This window comes from Staurois parvus, unplaced genomic scaffold, assembly GCF_062004578.1.
Source record: "Staurois parvus isolate SC_StPar_1 unplaced genomic scaffold, SC_StPar_1.0 ptg000090l, whole genome shotgun sequence".
NCBI lineage: Eukaryota > Metazoa > Chordata > Amphibia > Anura > Ranidae > Staurois > Staurois parvus.
The window spans coordinates 20,219,649-20,246,180 of NW_028317886.1; the positions used below are offsets into that span (position 1 = coordinate 20,219,649).

The 26,532-nt window shown below is 42.8% G+C and overlaps 1 protein-coding gene across 2 annotated transcripts in view; it reads right to left on the bottom strand.

Moving 5' to 3' along the window:
- Positions 1 to 704: 704 nt before the first annotated feature.
- The window catches only part of DCLK2 (doublecortin like kinase 2), a 148,916-nt gene continuing 123,088 nt past the window's right edge, over positions 705 to 26,532 (bottom strand). For both annotated transcript variants that reach the window (XM_089670470.1, XM_089670469.1), the window contains 5 exons: positions 26,343 to 26,420; positions 22,471 to 22,567; positions 21,326 to 21,406; positions 17,504 to 17,617; positions 705 to 1,957 (listed from right to left, as the gene is read on the bottom strand). In XM_089670470.1, coding sequence (XP_089526596.1) covers positions 1,853 to 1,957; positions 17,504 to 17,617; positions 21,326 to 21,406; positions 22,471 to 22,567; positions 26,343 to 26,420 — 475 coding nt within the window. In that variant the 3' untranslated portion in view covers positions 705 to 1,852. The remainder of the gene's footprint in view (positions 1,958 to 17,503; positions 17,618 to 21,325; positions 21,407 to 22,470; positions 22,568 to 26,342; positions 26,421 to 26,532) is intronic.

The following is a 26,532-nucleotide window of genomic DNA, read 5'->3' on the forward strand; positions in this document are numbered from 1 at the left end:
GATTTACTGCTGGGGCCCTAGGCTTCAGAAAAATGGCAGCCTGCAGCAAGAAGAAATAGGAACAATGCTGGAGGCAATTTACAGCACACACTCATTTTGGTATCATAATTATTAAGGTGGAATGCATGCTCATTGCTATAGGACATTATTTTTATCAAGTTAAAGTTCCATTTTGGCTGAACCATCCAAGTCACCAAATGGCTGGTGTCATAGCTGATTAGATGTGAGGCACCCTGGCAACTGCAGATCAAACAAGGCTAAGATGACAGCTTTCTTGGATGTAAAGAACAGGAGGGTTTAGTTCCACTTAAAAGTGAAGTGGACTAAATTAACCTTTATAGACAGATCCTAACTGGACCTTAGCATCTATTAAGAAACATTTATGCTAGATGTGCCCTGAACAAATATATTTTTATCACTAGTTAATCAAGATTGCAGTGGACATTTTGCATATAATGATCAGTATGGAACTTTTCAAGACCTATAACATGCATATTTTTTTCATCACAGATGCCTTCACATTTTTGATGTTCAATGTAGTGTGCATTCAGTTTCAAGCTAACAATGGACTGATTGTGGAACAAAGGGCAGCATGGTGGCTGAGCTGTTAGCAATCTAACCTCATATCAGGGACACTGTCCTCTACATCTTTGCAGGCTGGTTAATATGTTTCGGACTAAAGAGTAATCACAGATATGTTCCCATTTTATTGATGCACAAATTTATTAAAGATAAAAAAACCCCATGCACCAATTATAATTATTTGTATTGTCTTTAAGACAGCAGATTGTTTTTACCTTAGAACTGTAAGATAGTACGAGCATAAAAAAAACTACATTGAAATAAGATGTTAAGAGCAAATGGTTGGGTTTACTTATGGTCTTCCATTCCAAAATGACTATAGAATGTAGATCAGCCTCTAGTCTGCACATTCCTGCTGGTTGTTTGCTATTATAGAAGTTTATTAAATAGAATGGATGATTTGGTTTTGCTATTTGCACTTTGTGTTGTATTTTTGTTTCTGGTTGCAGCATGCAGCAACTTTTACATTCCATTGATAGACGTCGTTTGATTACTTATTTTACATACTTGCAGGAGCTGTCCATGTTGGTAGTACAACAGTCAAAGATGAAAAAGTGAGCTCAAATAAATAACCATTATCCAAATAATTTACTTTAGAAAGAACGATGGCTAGAAATTATTTGTAAAACACTGAAAAAATGGCCAAATTACTTATCTCATTTTCTTATTGGTGAAACCTGTTCATGAATTTTTTTGTGGTTTGTAGAAAAAAATACATGGATTTTTATTCTCATTTTAAATCAACACTGAGAAAAAATAGGTTAACATAAAACTGCTTCTCTTGTGGTTAATGGTTCCAAAATGAAGCCATAAAACAAAATACTGCTATTTCACAGATGACACTAGAATGTGCTGCAGATCCTCTTCGGAAAGTCTTATTAGTGTTAGTAAATCAGTAGACATTGATCAGTAGTAGACCCTACTCCATATGGTAAAATAAGTTTTTGAAAGTGTCTAATGCTTTTAGAAGCTGCCCTACTTAATTATGGAAAGAAGTCTCAAAAGAAGACCACGGAATAGTCTCAACTCCAACAATCTAATTAGTCCTCTAGGTTTTGAAATGAAAACTGATGGAAGGTTCTGTAAAAGGAAGCAAGACAATTTGTCTTAGAAATAAAAATCAAACATGTCATAAAGTGGTCATCACCCATTGGATTTGGTCATTGGAAATCCTCATGATAAGCAATCTACTGCCCAGCAAACTTGGCATTACGGTGCAGATTGAATTGATCACGGCAGTCTCGTAGATTCCAAATCCTGGTGAAGATCATCAGTTGTTGCTGTTCACCATGCGGTCTTTCTCCACATTAGTGGTGGAATTGTCATCACAGCGTTTGGCGCAAAACCTCTGCCCTTCCTTATCAAGAGCTGTGTTCTAAAAACAAGAGTTAATAATCCATTTATACTAATAAATAAATAAAAGGAAAAAAACTACATAAAATGAAGCCATTAGTGTGTAAATAAGCATGCACTGTGCAGTGAAAAGGAGAAGTAACAATGATAAAACTCCTGGTCTTGTTTAGACCTAGATTTGGGATGTGCTGATCTTTTGTCTAAATGACCCAAATAATTCTCAAACCGATATTATGACAGTATTTTATTTTTTTTTGCACATATTGATCTTTACTAATTGTGTAATCTGCAATCCTTCAGCATTAAAATTAGACTACATGGGATGGCATTAGACTACATGGGATTATATTAATGAGATCCTAATTTTGGAGGAGTTATGCACTTTACAAATTTTACTTTAAATATTCACGTATCAAACATTTTTTTTTAAGATAAGACTCTATCAGTAAACAAATACCATGCTACAATGTTTGGTGCACCAAGAAAACAAACACTCGCTATACAGGGTGACAGTGGACATGGCAGGACAGAAAGGAACACAAATGTATTTGCATATGCTGTTGCAGAGCTGATATGTACTTGTATACAACACAGCATTAAACATTGCAACGTAAACCAACAAGAAAGTTTCTGCATAACATATAAAAGATCCATGCGGGGGCAGTGGGGGTTACAAGAGCAACAATGCCAACACTACTAATTACCTTCAAAGGAACAATGTACAAAAAGTGCATCTGTACTATGTTACAATGGCCATCTGGTAAACCTGCAGTTCCTATATTCTCCAGCAGGTGGACATTACAGAGCTGTTCAATACTATCAGTAGCCTTGTAAAGAATATTGTTCCAATGCAATTCAATAAACTATATGTTTAACATTAAGTTAAAATTTGAATTGAGCTAGCATTGTCTTGTATTGTAATAAATCATGCATGCTCATATATTGATAATAAATAATATATTATCTGACAGTTTATTGGTCACTGTTTCCTCTCCTTCTTTCCAATGGTACAGGTTATAATGTTATGTATGTGTGCAGCAGATAAAGCATTGCAGATGCAGTTAGTACATACCATTGTCCTGGACCTATGCAGAGGGAAGCAAGGCAGGCGTTTGGAAACAGGAGGGATGGAGGAAAGAAGCAAGGGATAGAAACTAGACTTACTAAAAGCAAAGTCAACAACATGAAATACAATAAAAACAATACTGAAAATACACTGCACACATCATTGCCAGTGTGCCTGCTATATTAGACACAGCACATTATAACTCACATTGATTTATAGTGATTTGTTTTTAATTGACATATAATGTGTTATATAGAGATACACCAAAACCTCTACCCATTTTGAAGAACTACAGGGTCTTGTTTGGAAATGCTCATATATAACCTAGTAGTCTAAAATGAAATTATCTACAAATTGGCCTGCTATTGAAGCTGAACTCCAGGAAAACAGCTAAAAAATACATGTATGGGCATTGTTTTACAAGTCAAAGGACTTGTATTTCTGTCCATCCAGTCTTGTAAGTTACACATTCCTGCTACACAGCACAGTTTAACCTGGCAAAGAAGGGGAGCAGATCTTTATCTGCTGCAGTTTTTACTGCAATGTCTATTTACAGATCTCCTCCACACCACCAGCCCGAGACAGCGCAGTGAAAAGAGAAGCAGCACACTAAGCTGATTGCTCTCTCCTCCTATAAGCATGTTCATTTCATTGCAGCACACCTGACTGGCTTCTTATGTATGAATATTACAGAGCGGAAAAATTTGAACCTTTCATAGCTACCTACTCTCATACCCACATCTTTCAGATTTGAAAATGAGAATGTGCAACCAAACCTCTAACATATCCTTAATTCTGCAATAAGTTTAAGCAGATGAATCTCGTGTATAAGTAACTTGTGATACAATAAAACAATAACTATGTCTTTACTTCTCGTAAATGCTCTTGCTAGTTCTAACAGGGTTTTGGCAGCATAAGAAAAGGATGCAAGCCATTTCCATTTAAAGACTTTTTCCTTCATGTGGAGCTGCACAACATAAGACCAGAATCCACTTTACTGCTACTTTGCTGTCACTGAAGGATTGGCGCAATGCCATATGCAAGCTCCTGGTTTGAACCAGTAAGGGCTCATGTACACGGGGCATTTGGAAAACTCTTCTGACCGCTGGAAACTGACTGCTAGAAAATGTAGGTTAAAAATGTCAGTTTGGCCGCATTTAGAAGCGTTTTTAAAAGATAATCTCAGGAGACCTTCCAAATGCCCAGAATGCACTGAAAAATAGTAAATTCACTAAAAAAAGGCTACCAAAATACAGCATTAGTTATTTTATCAAGTCATGCGGTATTTTAGTAGTGAAAACCATGCAGTAATGTTTCAGCTGTCAGCAGGATTACCCACTGACAGCTGAATGTAAAAGAAAGAATTGCCGGCAATTAAAAAATAATTAAAAAACCCCCATCAATACCAAGCCCTTTGGGTCTGGTATGGATTTTGAGGGGAAGCCCCACGCCAAATTAAAAAAAAAAATGGTGTAGGGTTCCCCCCCCAAAATCCATACCAGACCCTTATCCGAGCATGCAGCCTGGCAGGTCAGGAAAGGTGGGGGAGGGAGTAAGCGCCCCCCCTCCTGAACCATACCAGGCACCTGCCCTCAACATCAGGGGGTGCTTTTGGGCGGAGGGGGCTCCCCCCCAAAAGCACCTTGTCCCCATGTTGATGGGGAAAAGGTCCTCTTCCCCACAACCCTGGGCTGTGGTTATGGGGGCTTATCAAAATCCAGAAGGACTTGTCAAAGAATATCTCCTGTCTTTTTTCACACTAGAGCTTTTTTTTTGTGAATGGGTAGCAGCACCATGTACCCCATACTCATTCACATGGGGCCCCCCAGATCCCAGCCCCCCCACATGAATGAGTATGGGGTACATGGTACTCTACCCATTCACAAAAAAAAACTCTAGTGTGAAAAAAGACAGGAGACATTCTTTGACAAGTCCTTTATTAAAAGAAGAAAAATAAAAGAATGTCCCTCAAAGTAGATCCAACGTCAATCACGATGCTGCTCTGAAAAAAAAAAAAAAAAAAAAAAAAGGCTCCGCTCCAGACACTCGCTCCCTGCCGTCTGCCTGAGCTGGTTTGACAGTTCTTAAATATGTAAGGGGCGGGGCCATCACGTGACCCTGCCGCCGTGTGACGTTAGTGACCAGCATGCCGAGGTCGATGATGTCACATGGGGCAGAGTCACACTGGTGATGTCACTGGGTGGCCCTGCCCCTTACATATTTAAGAACTGTCAAACCAGCTCATCGGATTAGGGAGAGTTCAGGAGCTGCTGAAAAAAAACACAGAAAAGCTTCTGAACGTCAGTTTATCAGCTGCAGTGTACATGAGCCCTTAAGCTGCTGCTGTCAAGTAGTGTTAGTCACTGCAGTGCCAGCCTGTAGTATTGTTGAACCTTCTCAGTGACAGGACCACACTGATGTTCTTCCTAGAACATCTTAGATATAGAAAGATCAGATGTGTACTAACTGTGGGTTCTGATGATGTACTACTGATGAGAGCTAATGTCATTTACTAGTCATCAGTTAGCAATAGTCGAACGATTTAGAAAATGGGAAGAGTGCTGCCCAAGGTAACAAAGAAAAGGATACAATGCTCTGTATATATGTTGCCTGTACTATAGAAGTAAAGATATTTGGCCTGACTGACTAAAATGTAAAGCACAAACTTGCATGTGTTAAAACATTTTTTCAAATTTGTGCATGCATTTGGTATTTACTCAAAAACATTTTGTGCACACCAATACATTGCTGCATGTTCCTTTGCTGATATAGTTTGTGTTCAAAGTGATAGGGAGCATTCCTGGGGGTCACAGTAAGCAGGGATATTCTACACTTCCTCAAATTAGGTGCAATATAAAAATAAAAAAACAAAACAAAAAAAAACTTGAACACCAAACAAAGAAAAAAAATCTTTAAAAAAATAAACATGAAAAGAAAATCATTTAAAACATGTAAAAATTTACATAAAAACATTGACACCTTGTTCAGCTAAGATAGCATATGATTTGACATCTATTATATTGATTTTAATGCCAAATATTCTATAATAGTAACCTTGTGCTGAAAAACAGGGAACATTTACCAATGGTCCAGTCCCTCTGATCACTAAAGCTCTTCTTAAGATGCCACATAAAAGTCACCATCTTGTTTGTCCGAAGCTAAATTTTACCTTCCAGCACAAAAAATTGAGCTGTCTCAATTTCACACTAAAAACCAATTTTAACATCTGGACCTTAAAGTGTTACTAAACCTACAACAGTAAAATCAGTCTGTATATGCAGTAAAGCATGCTTTTTATACTCACTGTGGAATCTAAGGGGTTAATCTGCATTGTGTAAAAATGTGGTTTGATCCCGACTTCTCTGATCCTCCCCTTCTTCCAGTGTCCCCCTCTTATCTCCTGATAAGGCATAGCATGTGGAGTCACTCTGCACATGCTCAGGTTGGTGTGTATTGCTAGAGAGGTTTTTTTTCCTTGGGAGAGTGCATGTGATCAGCACAGGGTCAATCAGCACTGTCCAGAAAGAGGTCAGGGGCTCTGTATCCTCCTAGAGCAAAAATAAAACTCCTCCTGCAAGCTTTAACATGTACTTTGCTGGACAGTGATAGAAGTCACAAGACTGCTCTAACTACTGATGAGAAAAGGTATTTAGCAGTTTATATTTACTAAACTAATTGCACTTCCATGTTGTGTGTACTGTGGTAGACCGGATATAGTGAATGCTGGGTCCTGGGTTTAGTAACACTTTAATGATGAATTAACTGCATATTGTGCAAGTTGTACTGTATATGCACTCAGCGCCTTTTAATTTGCGTGTACATATTTTTGCACAAACAATAAAAATGCTTATGACATCATAGGAGTGGTACAATTTTACTGAATCAGGATTGGCTGAAAAAAGTTAGCATGAAAAAACAAGCAAAAATGATAAATGCAAATTCATTTTTACTCTTTAGTGAATCAGACCACCAGTTTTCTAACTGTAATTCATGTAAATCCATTTAGTGTCTTCAAAAAGTCCTTTGTGTTAGTAGGCATATCAGAAACATTTGTAAAGAAAGTTGTAAGCCAATTTAAACACCTCCACCAGCAAGGAGTGAAGAGCAGCGTAAAAGGCTTGAGCAAGATAAAAGTGGACATGCATGACTTATTTTATTTATTATGTCTATTCTTATAGCGCAGTACATTATGTCTTTATACCAGGCCTCTGCGTCACACTCATCTCCACTGGTTCATTAATGCAAGACATGTAGGCCAGAAGCTTCTTGTTACAAGTCAAAATCAAACTGTGAAATGAAATGTAAATGTTATTTTGTAAGTTGTAGAGTGACATCAGGAAACCTTATCTACTTTAAAAGTGTGGCAACAGCAGATTTTGAGTATATGGTAAGTGAACACAGGTATCTGGGGTCAAAGTGAAATATCAAGCACTCGAACATATCCTACTGTCATCTTTCAGTGTTCAATCTCAGCCAACGTTTGTGTGTATGGGCATCCTTCATAAGTGGTGTAAATAGAATTATGTGTCTAGAAATTTATTCACATTGTGATAAACAAAACATGGTCTAATAGAAGGCAGCCTCAGCATATTGGGTAATAAGATGTTGATAGGCATTTTTCCTAAGTGTAGCTTCATAACCTGGTCTAAATGAAGCATGAGATCAGCCAAGGTATATATACTATAACAAACTACTATGGGGTTAATTGTAGAAAGCTGCTGAAGAGTACATGAAAAACTTAATTACTGGTATTTTATTAGGACATTGCAAGCTTGATTCAGGCTATATATTGGCACCTGTTATGTGCACCTATCCCCCTAACCTTACCTCAGTATACAATGTCTGAAGACCCCAAGCTTACGTCCATTATTTGTCTGATACAGCATTTATAGTATACACTAGATCATACTTTAGTATACTTCCCCCAAGTATTTTTGGAATTTATTACCCTCATAGCACATATTCACACATACAGTACATTTGAGTTGTTTGAGCTGAAATCCCCATTTTCACAACTAATTCACACCCAGTTGTTAGGATACCTGAATGTTAACAAATATTCTTTCAAAATGATGGCAGCACTGAAAACAGATGACATCTTTATACCTGTCATGTTTAACTTCTTTTAACAATATATATATTATTAATAATAATAACAATAATATTACATGTTTTTATTAGGATATTTTTATTAAATAATAAACATGTTATACTCACCTGTTCTGTGCAGTAGTATTAAATAAAACAGCCCGAACCTCCTCTGCTGGGGTCCCCAACCAACATCTTGGCTATTCTTTTCCAGGCTCAAACCTGAGCCATGTGTGCCCATTGATAGACACAGTGTGGCTCCGCCCCACACATCATTCTCTGCTCACAGGATTTGACTGACAGCAGCAGAAGCCAATAGCTTCCGCTACTCTCAGCGAAGCTTGTGAGAGCTGTTAGAGAGGAGAGAAGACCTGTAGATGGGCAATGCGCTAGATCGATACAGGACTCGGGTAAGTATTTGGAGGGCAGGTGGGGGAGAGGTCACAGCAAATGGCAAAATGTCTTTTTACCTTAATGCAGGTAATTTTTGTTTTCACAAAAATCTTCCTATAAGATTATATGTGCATTTACCAGATTTTACTAATGTTATTTACTTGTAAAAGCCCCCCTGTGTAGATATCCAGAAACCCCAAGATTGATGCATGGCACCCCCATCTTGGATGTGATGTTGACAGTCTGAGCAGACTAAGAGGTGTCACGTAATTGACACTAAAGTATTCTGCTTTGCTTTTCCCCTGGCAACTACAGGGGAAAGACGGAAGGACAGAAGAGCTTGAAAAGCACAGCTTGTAATAAAACACCCCCAGAAAAGGCTTAAATGTTCAAGGAGGAAAGGACTCTTCCTGAAAAACTCAAATTAGCAAATTCAAAGGCACACTGCAAGTGAAGAAAATAGGTTTTACCTGTAAAATCTTTTTCTTGCAGTACAGTACAGGACACAGGACTTTAGTTTAACACCTTCCCACCAGGCCTATAGGAAAGTGATGGCCGGGCTGGACATTCGCCAATCTGGGTGAACATCATATGACGTCCTTCCCAGAATGACCCTGAGGCACGATCTGTCACCCGCTGTGTCCAGTGGACAAAGCAGATCACAAATCTCTGTACTGGCCTGCTGCCGGTACCGTGTGATTGCTGTGACCAATCAGAACATTTTACTGTTATAAACAACCATTTTTTTCTGAATGAAATCTATTCATTCAGTGTTTATTATTGTAAATAGCTGTGATTGTCCACAACTAATCACATTGTACAGATGGGCTGTGATTGACCCTGTCTGTACCATGTGATCACTGTGACCAATCACAGAGTTCAACAAAATAGCATCCAATGAATGGCATGAATGACAGTTTTGCAAATCTGGGAAAGAGATGTCTGATGCTGTGAAGCCCAAGCGAGAATTACAGATCCTATGTAATGTACATTAACGGGGAAAGGTGGAACCAAATCAAGCTTATAGGTTTGAATGAGGATTCTTCTAGTTCATCTAGCAATGGTGGAATGAGAGACATCCGCTATGGGATTAGACAAAGAGATTTATAAAGTGAGCCAGACAAAAGGAAGGAGAAACAATACCCATATTAAGTAAGATGGAGGAAAACATCTTGAAAAGAAAGGAGCCTGAAAGCCTCAAGACAACCTTACCCCTGGGCACCACCAGGAGTAGGTTATCAAAAGGAATACCCAGTAGGTTCCAAGCTGGGCTTCTGCAAGGCTGAAGTAACCAGGTTAAGATCCCAGAGACACTGAGGAATGTACAGGGGGAGCAATGTGGGAGACACCCTGCACAATGGATTTCTTTAAGGAGAGAGGCAAGTAATACAGCATATGAAAAAGAAGGATTCATCCTACGGAGTACTTTCTAGGACAGAATATCCTAGCCGAGCGGTAGGGGTCCCACATTGAAGGGACAAAAAATGTGCCCTGAGCTCCAGGATATTGAGTAGAAGCTGGGTGTCCTCTATTAACCTGGTCCTCTGTGCAAAGATGATATCCAGTGCTCCTTCCCAGTCTGACAGGCTGACATCCATTGTGAGAACTAGAGATGAGCGAAGTATTCAAAAATTCGATTCGGCTGATTCGGCGAATTCGAGGAATAAATTCGATTCGATGCGAATATATTCGCTGCGAATTTAACTTATAAAAAGGGTGTTTCTAGGCTTCAGAGAGCCTTTATATTAGTGCAGAACACTGTACCTTTAATTTAAATGCCCTTGGAGTCTGCTGGGGAAGAGAAATAATACTGTCAGTCAGTATGACATGCAGATGAGTGCCGTCGATCTTAGAATCACCGCACACTTCACTCATTTGGGCAGTCACGGGGCCAAAACCAGAGTGTGGAGCCACAGTGTGGCGGTGGAGGCAGCAGCAATGGGAGGCCATACAGCACCCTATGACAAAATGGAACCCACCAGCAGTGTGAGGAGACCTGAAAGTGGCACATGGCAGAGTGTGGCGATGGAGACAGCAGCAATGGGAGGCCGTACAGGGACCCATGAGAGACTCTGGACCTGGCAGCAGCATGAGGAGGCGGTACGGGGGCCCATGGCAGATTACGGGCCTGGCAGCAGCAATGGGAGGCCCGTAATCTGCCAGCACCCTATGACAAAATGGAACACACCAGCAGTGTGAGGAGACCTGAAAGTGGCACATGGCAGAGTGTGGCGATGGAGACAGCAGCAATGGGAGGCCGTACAGGGACCCATGAGAGACTCTGGACCTGGCAGCAGCATGAGGAGGCGGTACAGGGGCCCATGGCAGATTACGGGCCTGGCAGCAGCAATGGGAGGCCCGTAATCTGCCAGCACCCTATGACAAAATGGAACACACCAGCAGTGTGAGGAGACCTGAAAGTGGCACATGGCAGAGTGTGGCAATGGAGACAGCAGCAATGGGAGGCCGTACAGGGACCCATGAGAGACTCTGGACCTGGCAGCAGCATGAGGAGGCGGTACGGGGGCCCATGGCAGATTACGGGCCTGGCAGCAGCAATGGGAGGCCCGTAATCTGCCAGCACCCTATGACAAAATGGAACACACCAGCAGTGTGAGGAGACATGAAAGTGGCACATGGCAGAGTGTGGCGATGGAGACAGCAGCAATGGGAGGCCGTACAGGGACCCATGAGAGACTCTGGACCTGGCAGCAGCATGAGGAGGCGGTATGGGGGCCCATGGCAGATTACGGGCCTGGCAGCAGCAATGGGAGGCCCGTAATCTGCCAGCACCCTATGACAAAATGGAACCCACCAGCAGTGTGAGGAGACCTGAAAGTGGCACATGGCAGAGTGTGGCGATGGAGACAGCAGCAATGGGAGGCCGTACAGGGACCCATGAGAGACTCTGGACCTGGCAGCAGCATGTGGAGGCGGTACGGGGGCCCATGGCAGATTACGGGCCTGGCAGCAGCAATGGGAGGCCCGTAATCTGCCAGCACCCTATGACAAAATGGAACCCACCAGCAGTGTGAGGAGACCTGAAAGTGGCACATGCCAGAGTGTGGCGATGGAGACAGCAGCAATGGGAGGCCGTACAGGGACCCATGAGAGACTCTGGACCTGGCAGCAGCATGAGGAGGCGGTACAGGGGCCCATGGCAGATTACGGGCCTGGCAGCAGCAATGGGAGGCCCGTAATCTGCCAGCACCCTATGACAAAATGGAACCCACCAGCAGTGTGAGGAGACTTGAAAGTGGCACATGGCAGAGTGTGGCGATGGAGACAGCAGCAATGGGAGGCCGTACAGGGACCCATGAGACACTCTGGACCTGGCAGCAGCATGAGGAGGCGGTACGGGGGCCCATGGCAGATTACGGGCCTGGCAGCAGCAATGGGAGGCCCGTAATCTGCCAGCACCCTATGACAAAATGGAACCCACCAGCAGTGTGAGGAGACCTGAAAGTGGCACATGGCAGAGTGTGGCGATGGAGACAGCAGCAATGGGAGGCCGTACAGGGACCCATGAGAGACTCTGGACCTGGCAGCAGCATGAGGAGGCGGTACAGGGGCCCATGGCAGATTACGGGCCTGGCAGCAGCAATGGGAGGCCCGTAATCTGCCAGCACCCTATGACAAAATGGAACCCACCAGCAGTGTGAGGAGACCTAAAAGTGGCACATGGCAGAGTGTGGCGATGGAGACAGCAGCAATGGGAGGCCGTACAGGGACCCATGAGAGACTCTGGACCTGGCAGCAGCATGAGGAGGCGGTACGGGGGCCCATGGCAGATTACGGGCCTGGCAGCAGCAATGGGAGGCCCGTAATCTGCCAGCACCCTATGACAAAATGGAACACACCAGCAGTGTGAGGAGACCTGAAAGTGGCACATGGCAGAGTGTGGCGATGGAGACAGCAGCAATGGGAGGCCGTACAGGGACCCATGAGAGACTCTGGACCTGGCAGCAGCATGAGGAGGCGGTACAGGGGCCCATGGCAGATTACGGGCCTGGCAGCAGCAATGGGAGGCCCGTAATCTGCCAGCACCCTATGACAAAATGGAACCCACCAGCAGTGTGAGGAGACCTGAAAGTGGCACATGGCAGAGTGTGGCGATGGAGACAGCAGCAATGGGAGGCCGTACAGGGACCCATGAGAGACTCTGGACCTGGCAGCAGCATGAGGAGGCGGTACGGGGGCCCATGGCAGATTACGGGCCTGGCAGCAGCAATGGGAGGCCCGTAATCTGCCAGCACCCGATGACAAAATGGAACACACCAGAAGTGTGAGGAGACCTGAAAGTGGCACATGGCAGAGTGTGGCGATGGAGACAGCAGCAATGGGAGGCCATACAGGGACCCATGAGACACTCTGGACCTGGCAGCAGCATGAGGAGGCGGTACGGGGGCCCATGGCAGATTACGGGCCTGGCAGCAGCAATGGGAGGCCCGTAATCTGCCAGCACCCTATGACAAAATGGAACCCACCAGCAGTGTGAGGAGACCTGAAAGTGGCACATGGCAGAGTGTGGCGATGGAGACAGCAGCAATGGGAGGCCGTACAGGGACCCATGAAGACACTCTGGACCTGGCAGCAGCATGAGGAGGCGGTACGGGGGCCCATGGCAGATTACGGGCCTGGCAGCAGCAATGGGAGGCCCGTAATCTCCCAGCACCCTATGACAAAATGGAACACACCAGCAGTGTGAGGAGACCTGAAAGTGGCACATGGCAGATGGCACCGAGCCAACCAATCGATGACGGCAGGGTTGTCGGTGGAGACACGACCGCTGGATGACACCGGGAGCACTGGCCTCTGGCTGCGACTAGTGCTGCCTCGACCCCTTCCTCTGCTGCCAAGTCTGCTCGCTCCTAAAACATTGCCTCCTCTGCCACTCCTCTGCGTGTTGTCTGACATACTCTTTAATTCAACGATTCTGTGTCCCTCAGTAACAATTCTGTGTCCCTGAGTAACAATTCTGTGTCCCTCAGTAACAATTCTGTGTCCCTCAGTAACAATTCTGTGTCCCTCAGTAACAATTCTGTGTCCCTCAGTAACAATTCTGTGTCTGTCCCTGAGTAACAATTCTGTGTCCCTCAGTAACAATTCTGTGTCCCTCAGTAACAATTCTGTGTCCCTCAGTAACAATTCTGTGTCCCTCAGTAACAATTCTGTGTCTGTCCCTGAGTAACAATTCTGTGTCCCTGAGTAACAATTCTGTGTCCCTCAGTAACAATTCTGTGTCCCTGAGTAACAATTCTGTGTCCCTGAGTAACAATTCTGTGTCCCTCAGTAACAATTCTGTGTCCCTCAGTAACAATTCTGTGTCCCTCAGTAACAATTCTGTGTCTGTCCCTGAGTAACAATTCTGTGTCCCTCAGTAACAATTCTGTGTCCCTCAGTAACAATTCTGTGTCCCTCAGTAACAATTCTGTGTCTGTCCCTCAGTAACAATTCTGTGTCTGTCCCTCAGTAACAATTCTGTGTCTGTCCCTCAGTAACAATTCTGTGTCCCTCAGTAACAATTCTGTGTCCCTCAGTAACAATTCTGTGTCCCTGAGTAACAATTCTGTGTCTGTCCCTGAGTAACAATTCTGTGTCCCTCAGTAACAATTCTGTGTCCCTCAGTAACAATTCTGTGTCCCTCAGTAACAATTCTGTGTCCCTCAGTAACAATTCTGTGTCTGTCCCTCAGTAACAATTCTGTGTCCCTCAGTAACAATTCTGTGTCCCTCAGTAACAATTCTGTGTCCCTCAGTAACAATTCTGTGTCTGTCCCTGAGTAACAATTCTGTGTCCCTGAGTAACAATTCTGTGTCCCTCAGTAACAATTTGTCTGTCCCTGAGTAACAATTCTGTGTCCCTCAGTAACAATTCTGTGTCCCTCAGTAACGTGTCTGTGTCCCTCAGTAACAATTCTGTGTCCCTCAGTAACAATTCCGTGTCCCTCAGTAACAATTCCGTGTCCCTCAGTAACAATTCCGTGTCTGTCCCTCAGTAACAATTCCGTGTCTGTCCCTCAGTAACAATTCCGTGTCTGTCCCTCAGTAACAATTCCGTGTCTGTCCCTCAGTAACAATTCCGTGTCTGTCCCTCAGTAACAATTCCGTGTCTGTCCCTCAGTAACAATTCCGTGTCTGTCCCTCAGTAACAATTCCGTGTCTGTCCCTCAGTAACAATTCCGTGTCTGTCCCTCAGTAACAATTCCGTGTCTGTCCCTCAGTAACAATTCCGTGTCTGTCCCTGAGTAACAATTCTGTGTCTGTCCCTGAGTAACAATTCTGTGTCCCTCAGTAACAATTCTGTGTCCCTCAGTAACAATTCTGTGTCCCTCAGTAACAATTCTGTGTCTGTCCCTGAGTAACAATTCTGTGTCTGTCCCTGAGTAACAATTCTGTGTCTGTCCCTGAGTAACAATTCTGTGTCTGTCCCTGAGTAACGGTTCTGTGTCCCTAAGTAACGGTTCTGTGTCCCTAAGTAACGGTTCTGTGTCCCTAAGTAACGGTTCTGTGTCCCTAAGTAACGATTGTGTGTCCCTAAGTAACGGTTCTGTGTCCCTAAGTAACGGTTCTGTGTCCCTAAGTAACGATTCTGTGGCCCTAACTCTGTCCCTCAATACAGACAGGTGGTCTGTCTCTCTTGAATGACTGGAGGCTAATGGAGAATTCTAAAATGGCCGCAATTTATAGCTCGACCATTACACAGTGCTGGCTGGCTGGCTGGCTGCTGATTGGCTAATGCGATCACATGTCATGAATGAATGCATTATGGGTCAGCACGCCTTGTCTGTGCGCCTTCCCACAGATCCCCGCTCCGTCGCCGCACATGTCGCTGCCATTTTTGGAAAAATTTCGATTCGCGCGTCCGAAGTCTGCTAATTTTCGGATTCGCCGCGAATCGAAATTTTCCTAATATTCGAAACAAATTCCACTTCGCCAAGTTCGATTCGCTCATCTCTAGTAAGAACCTTCCAAATCATTGGAATAGAGCATTTTCTTGACACCAGCACTGGATTGTAAATCCACCATGCCAGGAAGAGTTTTGTACAACTAGTCTGACCTAGGGGTTGAACCAGAAACTATCCAGAGTCTATTTGTTCTACACATCGAGAATTCTCAGTTGTAGTTGTCTGGAGTGAAACTGAGCATACAGGACTGCCTTGAATGAGGCTACCATCAGACCTAAAACTCTCATGTAAAAGCAAAAATAGGGGTGGCTCTTGGAGTGAAGGGTCCAAGCATGCAAGTGGAAAACAGGAGCATGTCTTGAAGAAGAAAGACCCAGAACAGGGCCGTATCCAAGATCATGCCCAGACACTCCAAGCTGGGAGTCAACTCCAGCATTGACTGAAACGGAGGTCCTATCTCATGTTCTGCAAAGGCTGCACCATCCACTGGACATTTACTGCCAGAACCTAGACTGACCAGTCCTACAGCAAGAGACCATTCAGATATCCCATGAAGTGAATACCCTGAAAGCGAATCTGAGAGAGTACAGGAGCCAGCACCCTGGTGAAGACCCAAGGTGCTGTGGACAGGCCAAAGGGAAGGGCAACAAGCTACAAATGTTGCATGCCCATAGCAAAATTCAGGTAGTGTTGATGAGGCAGAGAAATGGCGATGTGCAAGTAGGCATCCCTGATGTCCTCTGAGGCCAGAAGATCCCCCTGCTGAAGAAAGGCAATTACTTACCCGACTGGTTTCATGAGGAGCTTTTGAATCTAGAAGAACTGGTTGAGCATTTTCATGTTCAGACTGGCACAAATGCCTCCATTTGCCTTGGGAACAGTAGAGTAGAATCCCTGAAACTTGTCTACAATTGGAATGGGGGCAATCATTTCTTATAATGGGGGCAAATAGTTCCCTACCTCCAGCGGTTCCCCTACACAATCATAACTGCTGTGCACAAATCAGCAATGTTTCCACTCCATACTGGTTGGAGAACAGCAGTTGTGACTGAGTAGCTGGAAAGGGTGTTGATGTACCACTGCTCTCATATAGAGCCCAGCATTTTGCAAGGGAAAGGAGGCTTTATTGGAGCTCTGATAAAAAAAAATAAATAAATAAAAAAAAAGACATATAGAGAATTAATGTCTCTTGCTCCCTGCTTAACCTATAAAACTGGAGAGTACAACTGGGCTTTGGTAATAAAAGGATGCAAAAATATGATGTAATTAAAGGATATGTACTGCAGCCTCATTTTTTGTGGATATAATATTTTTCCTTTTTTTTTTACTGCACTCAAACTTCTTCCTTAAAAATCATACTTACCTAGGTGGATACAGCATTGGTCTGATGCTGCATCTGTTCCCCGCCGGCTGTAAGTGTGAGACCTCGACTTTCACATGACCGCTGAGTTCTCACAGCCGCTCTGAGCAGAGATTGTCAATCTCCACTGTCTGTTCTGCCCCCCCTTCCTTCTGTGCTCCCTGGAGCACAGGGCTGTGGTGGGAGAGGGAGTGGCTGGTTCAGGCTCTCAGCGAATCACTGTGAAAATGAGCCAGGTGCTGCGCCAGACTCTAGGGCGAATCCCAACTTTAAAGTCAGGATCTTTCCCCAGCCTGGACCAGCTGAGTGCCGTCAGCCAATAGCGGGTTTCAGCCCACTGGCAGCTGAAAACAGGTCACAGGAGTGCAGAACGAACTACACTCCTGTACTTCACAGTACTTCTGCTTTAAATTATCTTTAAAATAGATACTGATTTTAATGGGAGGAGCATGTTTTCATACTAAACACAATGTTTAGGGGTGGGGCAGGGGGACTAGAGATCTTTATTGTAGGGTTAAATAACACTGTTGTGTGCAAGCCATTAACACATAAGATTCCATTTTTCAAAGTGATTCTTATAATGCTTACTGGAATTATGTTCTTTTTATATGAATCCAAATTAAGCAATTAAAGATGCATTAATGCTATCTTTTCCTTTATAAAGCCCACATAAAGAAAATATGGCAACACCTTACAATATAAAAATGCATTACGAGCAAGTCTGATATAATTGTAAGCAATAGACAACACTTACCATGATCACAGACACTGCAGCTGTGGTGTTGTTCCCCTTAGGCACCGAGTTAAAATGCTGTTTTAATTTACCAGTTACTTCTGCCTGCATGTTATTCCCCTGTGAGGCATCATCCTGAAAAAAATAAAGGACATATTTTAATGACATATGGCATTTTATAAACACATAGCATCAGTCTCAGCTTCATTACCAGGAACAGCAGAGGGTCCAGCACTTGAGAGGGATAGAAAATGGATGCAATTTGGCAGATCTTGATGGAATTTCTATGATACTACTTAACCTGACCTGGAATTTAACTGCAGAATGCTGGAAGTGATGAAGATTAAAGTAACACTATACTCATTAAAAAAAAAATTCTATTCAAGTATGTATTTTTAACTCAAAAGTACCTTCAATTGCTCTCAACCACCTTCAAACCTCTGATTTCCTTTTCTTTGCTGCTGTGATCTGACTTCCTAATACAGGATGGCTACATTTGTTCTCCATGGTCCCACTGTTTATAGGAACATAGCCACCCTCTCCTGATCACTCCCAGGATGGACTATGGACCATGGAAATCATATTGTCCATAGAGCAGTGAACATGATCACAACTAACCTGCTGTGATCGTTTCAAATAAAAGGAAGTGAGAGGGAAAAGAAGAGATTTGGCAGCTCAGCAGGGATGTTACAAGAAAGAAAAAAACAGTAAGAAACAATTTAATCAAAAACAGATTACAGGGCTAATAAATAGTGGAAAGTGTATGGATTATTTCTGGAGAATAATGATTGACTTTAGTGTTGCTTCAATTTACAACATTTGACTGAGGTGTTCCTGAGCTTCAAATATGAGTGTTTTTGACAGCAATCCATATTTATTTAGCATAATCTAAAAAAAACAAGCTTTAAGTTCAACTTTTGTCAATTATTTTTAAATAGTTCCCCAGCAGGGGTTTAAATTAAAAATTAAGCTCTGGCTGCAATTCTCATCTCTGCTCTGAGGAACTAAATATTCACTTTTATCTTTACTTGAACATATATAATTGGTACTTCACTCTAGAGACAAAGTTGTATTAAAGGAGCAGTGCAGCTAAAGCTCATTTGGCTGTTCTCCTGTGGATCACAGGAGTGCAGTTTGTTCTGCACTTCTGTGACCCGCTAAAGCCTGCTGTCAGGGGACTTCACAGAACTGGTCCAGGCTGGGGTAGCATCGTGACCATATGGTTGGGATCCACCCAGAAGCCTGGACTGGCATCTGGCTCAACCTTCCAGCGATCTGCTGAGAGTCTGAGCTAGCCACTTCTGCTCCCTCCACAGCCCAGCACTCCAATGAGCACTAGGTGAGAAGAGCACAGAGTGGTGACTGACAGTCACTGCTCTCTGCTCAGAGCACCAATATAACTGAGGACATACTTTGAGCACGAGGGGGGGGGGTCATCACGGTGCTCTGCACTTCCACTATGATCATGCTTCATGTCAGAGTGGAGCATGCATCACTGAGGCTCACTAACCACAGGGAGAAGATCCAAACATGAAAAGGACCCTGTGAGTCATGAGACTGGCCTGAAGACTTTTGAAAAATATTAGTATTAAAAAAGTACACTGAGGAGAGCTTCCAGAGGGCAAAGGGATCACTGGATGAGTGGCTGTTAACAGAGTTGGACTTAAAGTGGAGCTCCACCCATAAGGGGAAGTTCTGCTTTAAGGACTTGTCCCCCTCTCCCCATGAAGAACTGGAATCTAAGACAGGTACCAGCTCCCACGCCTACTCCAACTGGCTAGGCCAGTGGTCGGCAAGCCGCGGCTCGCGAGCCACATGCGGCTCTTTACACACTTTAATGCGGCTCTTCTGTGTGCCAGGCGCCCGCTCCCCTCCCTCCTCTCGGGCGGCCGCCCCAAAAGTCAGAACTCTGCAGCTAGCCCAGCAATGGGCAAACTACGGCCTGGCGGACCTTTTAATCCAGCCCGCGGAGCGTGGCAAACATTGGTTGTCAGGATGTAGGCGGGGCAGCGTGACGAACTCCTCTCACAGTCCGCCCTGAAGACCGGAACGGCGCGGGAACACGGCGAGAGGAACGCGCGGAGCAAAGGTAAGTGAATTGACACAATATGGGGAATGAATTACTATAGGGGGATGAATTACTATAGGGGGGATGAATTACTATAGGGGGGATGAATTACTATATGGGGGATGAATTACTATGGGGGATGAATTACTATATGGGGGATGAATTACTATATGGGGGATGAATTACTATATGGGGGATGAATTACTATATGGGGGATGAATTACTATATGGGGGATGAATTACTATGGGGGATGAATTACTATATGGGGGATAAATTACTATATGGGGGATGAATTACTATATGGGGGATGAATTACTATGGGGGATGAATTACTATGGGGGATGAATTACTATATGGGGGATGAATTACTATATGGGGGATGAATTACTATGGGGGATGAATTACTATATGGGGGATGAATTACTATGGGGGATGAATTACTATGGGGGATGAATTACTATATGGGGGATGAATTACTATATGGGGGATGAATTACTATATGGGGGATGAATTACTATATGGGGATGTATTTTCAGTTTTAAAAATGTGGCTCTCAAAATAAATTTCAGTCGTGGTTTTGGCGAGATTTGGCTCAGTTGAAAAAAAAGGTTGCCCACCATTGGGCTAGGTGATCGGAAGCAGAAGTTCTCCTCCCCCCTTCCCACAGTCTTTTGGGACATGTGACAGGTCCCAGAAGACTGTGGGACCATTTGCAATGTGTAGCACTGCTCCCGCATTCGCAGTTGGCACCCGGCTGTGAAGCTGTTACACACTTAAGATGCCGGGGATAGAGGACAGCCGGTGAACTCAGCCGGGGAGAACATACCGTTGGATCGTGGGACAGATGAGTGGCTGTTTTTTTTAAAGTCAGCAGCTACAGTTTTTGTAGCTGCTTTTATTTTTTTCAGCGGAGACTGGACAACTGCTTTAGGTGCTATCTTTACTCAAAATAAAATACTCCATTAAAATCCAAATTCAGAATTAAAAAAAAGGTTAAAAACTACAGAGCTCCTTGAATCTTACAAGTCCCTGCCACATCAAGGCTCCAGGGAATGTTGCTAAGTAGAAAGCCATTGCATTCTATGGGTTCCGATTAACATTTTCTTGATAAAACACCAGGAATGCATATATGGAGTTGGAGTGACAATTCACTGATATCTCTTGAGCCTTATGTGCTACACAAATTATTTAATTGCTAAATCAGCATCCATAGGTGTACAAAAAAAATCTTGTAATTGAATTTTCACACATCCATGAACACGAGGACTCTGAATACACCTCACATTTGTTGCTTACATTATTTCACCCCTACAATATACCCAAAATATTACAAACTCTTCCTCCAGGTTTCTGTGCAATTTCCACACCGCATCAAAAATCGCACCTCATTCATGCAAAATGCTGCGTGTATGTTAACGACACCCCGAAATCGGTTCGCAAAGCGCAGTGCGGTTTACAAAATCAGATCGCATGGTTGTGAACATTCATGCAATCCGATTCTGGTGTGGACAAAAAAAGGGTCCTGCATGATTCTGCTGCGAATGCGGTGTGAAATTGCACCGTACAGAAATTGCATGTGATTTGCACAGTAATACGGTGCAATTCCTGTGTGAATCACATGCGATGTGCAATGTGAACCGGCACTTAAACAGGACATTTATGATTTGATGACAGCTATATTTCGATGCTGAGTTTATAAATTAGGTTTACGCCCAACTATTAGATTATTAAGGAAATGATGCATGATATGTACATGATGAAAAGCCATACTTACAGACACCCAGGGGTGGGAGAGAATCTGCTCTGCGGTGTACCTGTCTTCCACATTTACTTGGAGCATACAGCTAATCAGCTCCTGATATGAAAGATAGTAAATACAGTGATGTTATATTGACATAGCGCAATTTGTTAAAGCGGTACTAAACTCTACTTCATCACTGTTACCTATAGGCAAGCTTATAATAAAGCTTACCAGTAGGTAAAATGAATATCTCCGAAACATGCACTGTGCAACATGCATATGCATGCTTGGCAGCCAGTGACCGCACTCAGAATCATTGGCATAGTCAAACGTACCGTCCACTGACAGTGCTGTGCCAAGAGCGTGACTCCTGTGCAAATTACAGCGCACTGCTGGAGGGCTTTGTTTTAAAGTAAGTCTTTCATAATGTGCTAGCATGCAATGCAACTTGTAAGGCCGGATTTTTTTTTTTTTTAAGCATTTACCACCGCTTTACGACACCAGATACATTATTCTGAAAACATGAGACACTTTGATCAGCTCTGAAGAACACAAGACATACTTATAATTGTATAAAACTATAATAATTGTAAATGGACCTCTAAATTCCCCAAATAGGAGCACTTCATCATCAGAATTTTTGTTGGAAGTTCAAATAATTATTAAGCAGATTTTTTGACCTAGATGAAACCTCTAAAAGTTACCTGGGTTGTGCCAATAAAAATTATTCTACTTAAAACATTCATAATAAAGCAACAGAGCCTGGTTTATGGCAATGTGGCGAGTGGTAACACAGGAAGATGACACTGTGCTGGTTTTTAAAGTTCATTAGAAAATGATTAATGACAAACCAGTGGCTGTTTCCCTTGTTAATCTCTCCAGGCCCCTCATGAACAGGAGACCTTCAATTGCTCGAGGTCAGAGACGTCACATCACATTTTCAGACAGGCCTCATGTAGGCAACAGAAGCTGCAGCCTAGGTCTTTCCCCACACTGCTAATGAGGGGATTACTGACCTATTAGGTCTTTGTGCAACAATGTGCACTTTGGCAAAATCTGAAGACAGTTGTGTCATTTCTTATCCATCAAGTCATACGCGCTCATTTAACTGAACAAATTGAAATGTGTTTATTTCTGGGTTTGCCAAATCAATATGTAAAATGTTTTCACTCTCAAACCTTAGCAGAATCGGTGATGTTATCCCAGTAGGGAGAAGGGAATTCCAGCTTCCCAATCAGAATCTGATCAAATAGATCCTCCTGTAGGTTATTATCACTGTTGGAGAAAGCAAACACAACCCGAATTGGTAAATTACATAATGTCTGATTTATATACATTTAAAAATTCAGTGCACCTTACGTTGAAATTATTACATTTACTAAAACCTGACTCCTTACCTGCTTGCTGGAGTTGTGAGAATGCTGTTGTTCACATGTACTGGACATGTACCATAATATTGCGTTATTGAAAATAAATCACTTACTACATGGTGGATACCACTACCACAATAAATACAGCATCCCCTTGGATATGCTTATTATGCCAGGTGGGGGACCTGACCCTATTAATGTTGAAAGAACACTTCTTGGCTTACTTCTTTATTATGTCACAAAGACTATTACCAGGCTTTGGAAAACTACCATTCATATTATTTTGGAAATATTTGGTCAATGCTAACCTACATGTATACCAAGAAATGCATAAAAATTGAGTCTGTCTGAAAGCGAACTGAAATTTTCCATCATGCAGAGTTAGAATTTACAATCAACAAACAAAGGATCATTGCACAATTCAAAATGTGAAATTCAAAAATGATGCCGTTGAAGAGAATGCACTACAGATACCTATTGGATACTGGAGAATGTCCTTTTTGAGAAATTCCTGTTTAGAAAATACCCAATTACAGACAAGGCTAGAAGACAGATCGAAATCTGGCTAGTTGTAATGAAGCCAATCTATCGATCAGTTCAGTACAATCTGCCTGTTGGGATCTTTTCATACGATCACAAAACTTATGCTGTCAGAATATAATAGTGCAACAGGAGGGATTGGTTAATCCCATGGTTGAAGGAAAGAAAATTGTAAAATCTATGCACATTGTCTTTTATTTGCATAAAAAAAGATTTATATATGGTGTGTTTAAAATATATTCTTCCGTTCATAAAACGTAGAGTCAGGTCTAGAATCTTAGACAAGCCACAGATGCGATTTTCTTTCTTGCAACCATTGCAGCTATTGTGTTCTCCCGGCGAATGGGGGGGCTTCCCTGCTGGGGGAACACAGTGATTATTGCTAGCGGCCCTTAGCAATAATCTCATGTAAAAATATCTGACATGCTGATTGTACCCAAGTCGTACAACAATCAACTTGGGTACAATCACCCTGAACCACCTTTGGCCAGCTTTAAACTGGTACAAACACAGCCCTAACAAACATTGGATCCAGTTGTAACAAGCGACCATCTCTCACAGTGGTCTTCCCTGGCACAGGGAGGAACTCTCAATCATTGAATGATAAGCACCACCCTCAAACTCTTCCAATCTGATAGACAACACATCTTGAGTGAACACAATACCTCTCTCATAACACTAGTCATAGGTAATGCTAGATTCACCCTGGGGATACTGGGCAGAGCGTTTCAGCCTCTCAACATAAATGGGAAGATGTGCTTGAAACATGTTAGGGTGCCACAGAAATATAATACACTTACTGAATGCAGCAAAGACATGCACAATTAATGTAAACTTTACACATTTTAAGGGTTTACTAAAGTATGATGAAGATCTGCACCCGTCTCTGGTCTGAAGAATTTTTTTTTCTCAAACTTTAAGAGAATGGTAGGGTCTGCCTTTAAACCACTCCTAAGCAATATCAAGGTTATAATTAAAAATGAACACATCTTCATACAAATAGCAATGAAAAAATGTATCAGCACATATTAATCTCTAGTTGCATTAGATGCCCTCAGTTTAACATACAAAAAGCCAACACAAAAGCAGAAATATTTATAGCAAAGAGTCCTTCCAGGCAACAAGTAAAACCAGTCAGGGAGCTGGTAATGTGTTTCAGCAAACTGCAGATCAGAAAGGTTACTCAATATGCCTTAATCTGAGATATCTATAAACCACTGCATTTACTGCATTTAGAGTACACATTGAGCACACAAAGACCAGCTCATAGGGTCTGTGGCAGTTTGCTCCTAATGCGTTGCATGCTAAGTTTGGCAGGGTAAATTACCTTACATTAGCAGAGACATGATAATGAGATAGAAAGACAGGGGAGAGGTCGGTTTACCAGCCTCAGACGCATATTATACGACCTATCATATGACACAAGTTATTGACTGGCACAAATATAGGGCATTTAAACTATGAGTTTCACTTATCAGGACAATTCACTGGTTCCCTTGATGGGACTTCCTTGGTCAGGTCAGCTTTCTACCCTCTCTCTTCAGAAACGCTTGCTTATAGGACCTATTTTACTGCAGTGAGCAGCAGTACCTATCCCTCTCCATTGACCCCTATATTGACTCAACCAACATTTCTCCCTGGTCGTATTGATAGACTGTTTCTGGTTTGGGCAGCTACCAAACTCAATACTGTGAAGAACTTCGGAAATGGTGAAGCAATTTTTCTTACTTTTCCACAGTTCAGGAGGTCTTGATAATGGACCCCTGGCAACAGCTACAACTGTCCCACTTTTTACACTCCCACCCCACACCGCAACGAGTCCTAACACTTTTTGAAAAGACTTGCATGACTGGCGGTCTGGTACAGTGGGCGATGTCCATTTCCTATAAAGAAATATTTGCTTTAGCAGCTATTGAGCAGCTAAGACCTGCATCCCTAATGTATGGAAAAGTAGGTCACCTTTGACTGTGAGGCAGTGGTTTGCCACAGTACATAATATCCTGGAAATGGTGGCTCTTAAGGATAAGACCTCTGAAAATAACCAGAAATGGTTTTAGCGGAATGACTAAGTACTCTTCCAGATATATTCAATGGCTGTGAGTACTTGATTCTTTTCTGTTGTTTGGACAGTAGTTCTTTTGCCTATCATTCATGTATCGGAGTTGTAAAGGGAGCCACATGGGACTGTATCCTAAACCATATTTTTATAGTCGATCCTTATCAATGGATTCCTTCTTATCACCATTACATCCTCCTCCATCAAATCAGTTTGGTTTCTTCCCCCCCCCTTTCCCCCCCCCCCCCCTCCTCTTGACAAACCAATTCCCCCCAGGCAGCAGACTGTGACCACATAAATGTCTTATTCTTTATATAATTCTCTTTGATCCCAGCACCTATTTCCTCTGCTATGTTGGGGTATCCCTCTAGACATGGTTTTTCTTGTTGTCTGACTAAAAACTGGGTGACACCACAACACTGAGATTATATTTCTTTACTTGTACCGTTTGGCATATATGGAAGTTCAAATTGCATTATGATGTGTTAACCAACAGATGACTTATAACCTGTACAATTGATACTCTGTTCTTCCTAAACAAATTTGACCTGTACCCTGTCCTTCCGTTGAGTGTCTGTAATGTACTCCTTTTCTTAAATAAAGAATGTAAAAAAAAAAAAAAAGAAAGTGCTGCATAGTTTCATTTCATATGCATCACCAATCATATTCTCACTTCCAGGGAAGCATTGAATCTGATGATTGGTAACTGTAGTTCATCTTAGTACTGACATTTTTTAAATCAGGCTTGTTGTATAAGAAGCAGTAATGAGGTTGTTCCAGCATCACTAGCAGCCATGTATCAGGATCACCAGGTTACTGACCAAAGGGACTGAGTAAGTAGATGCCCTACAGCAACACCTGGATGAAAGACCAAAATACTGTGCTGGGAGGTTGTGCTCCCTGTAAACAGCTTAGTGCTTAATTTTCTTTTTTCCTGGTCGCACATGGATTGAAATTAGTCAATAGCTGCAGTGCTGATCTGTGTATTCTGACAGCGGGGAAGTCTTCCCACCTCCCTGCTGTTATAATACAAAAGCGCAAAGTCAAAATGCTTCATGATTTTTTCTCATATAAAAGATGTTACCTGCGGAAAGGTGGGAATCCACAAAGTAAGATATACGTGATAACTCCAGCTGCCCATATGTCAACTTTCAATCCATACCTGAAGATTGGAAAAAGCAACACCTGGTTTATGTTGGTGATGATGTGCAACTCAAACAAAAGTAGAATTCCATTTATTCCAGTGCTTATTATCAACTGAGAGTTTCATTACC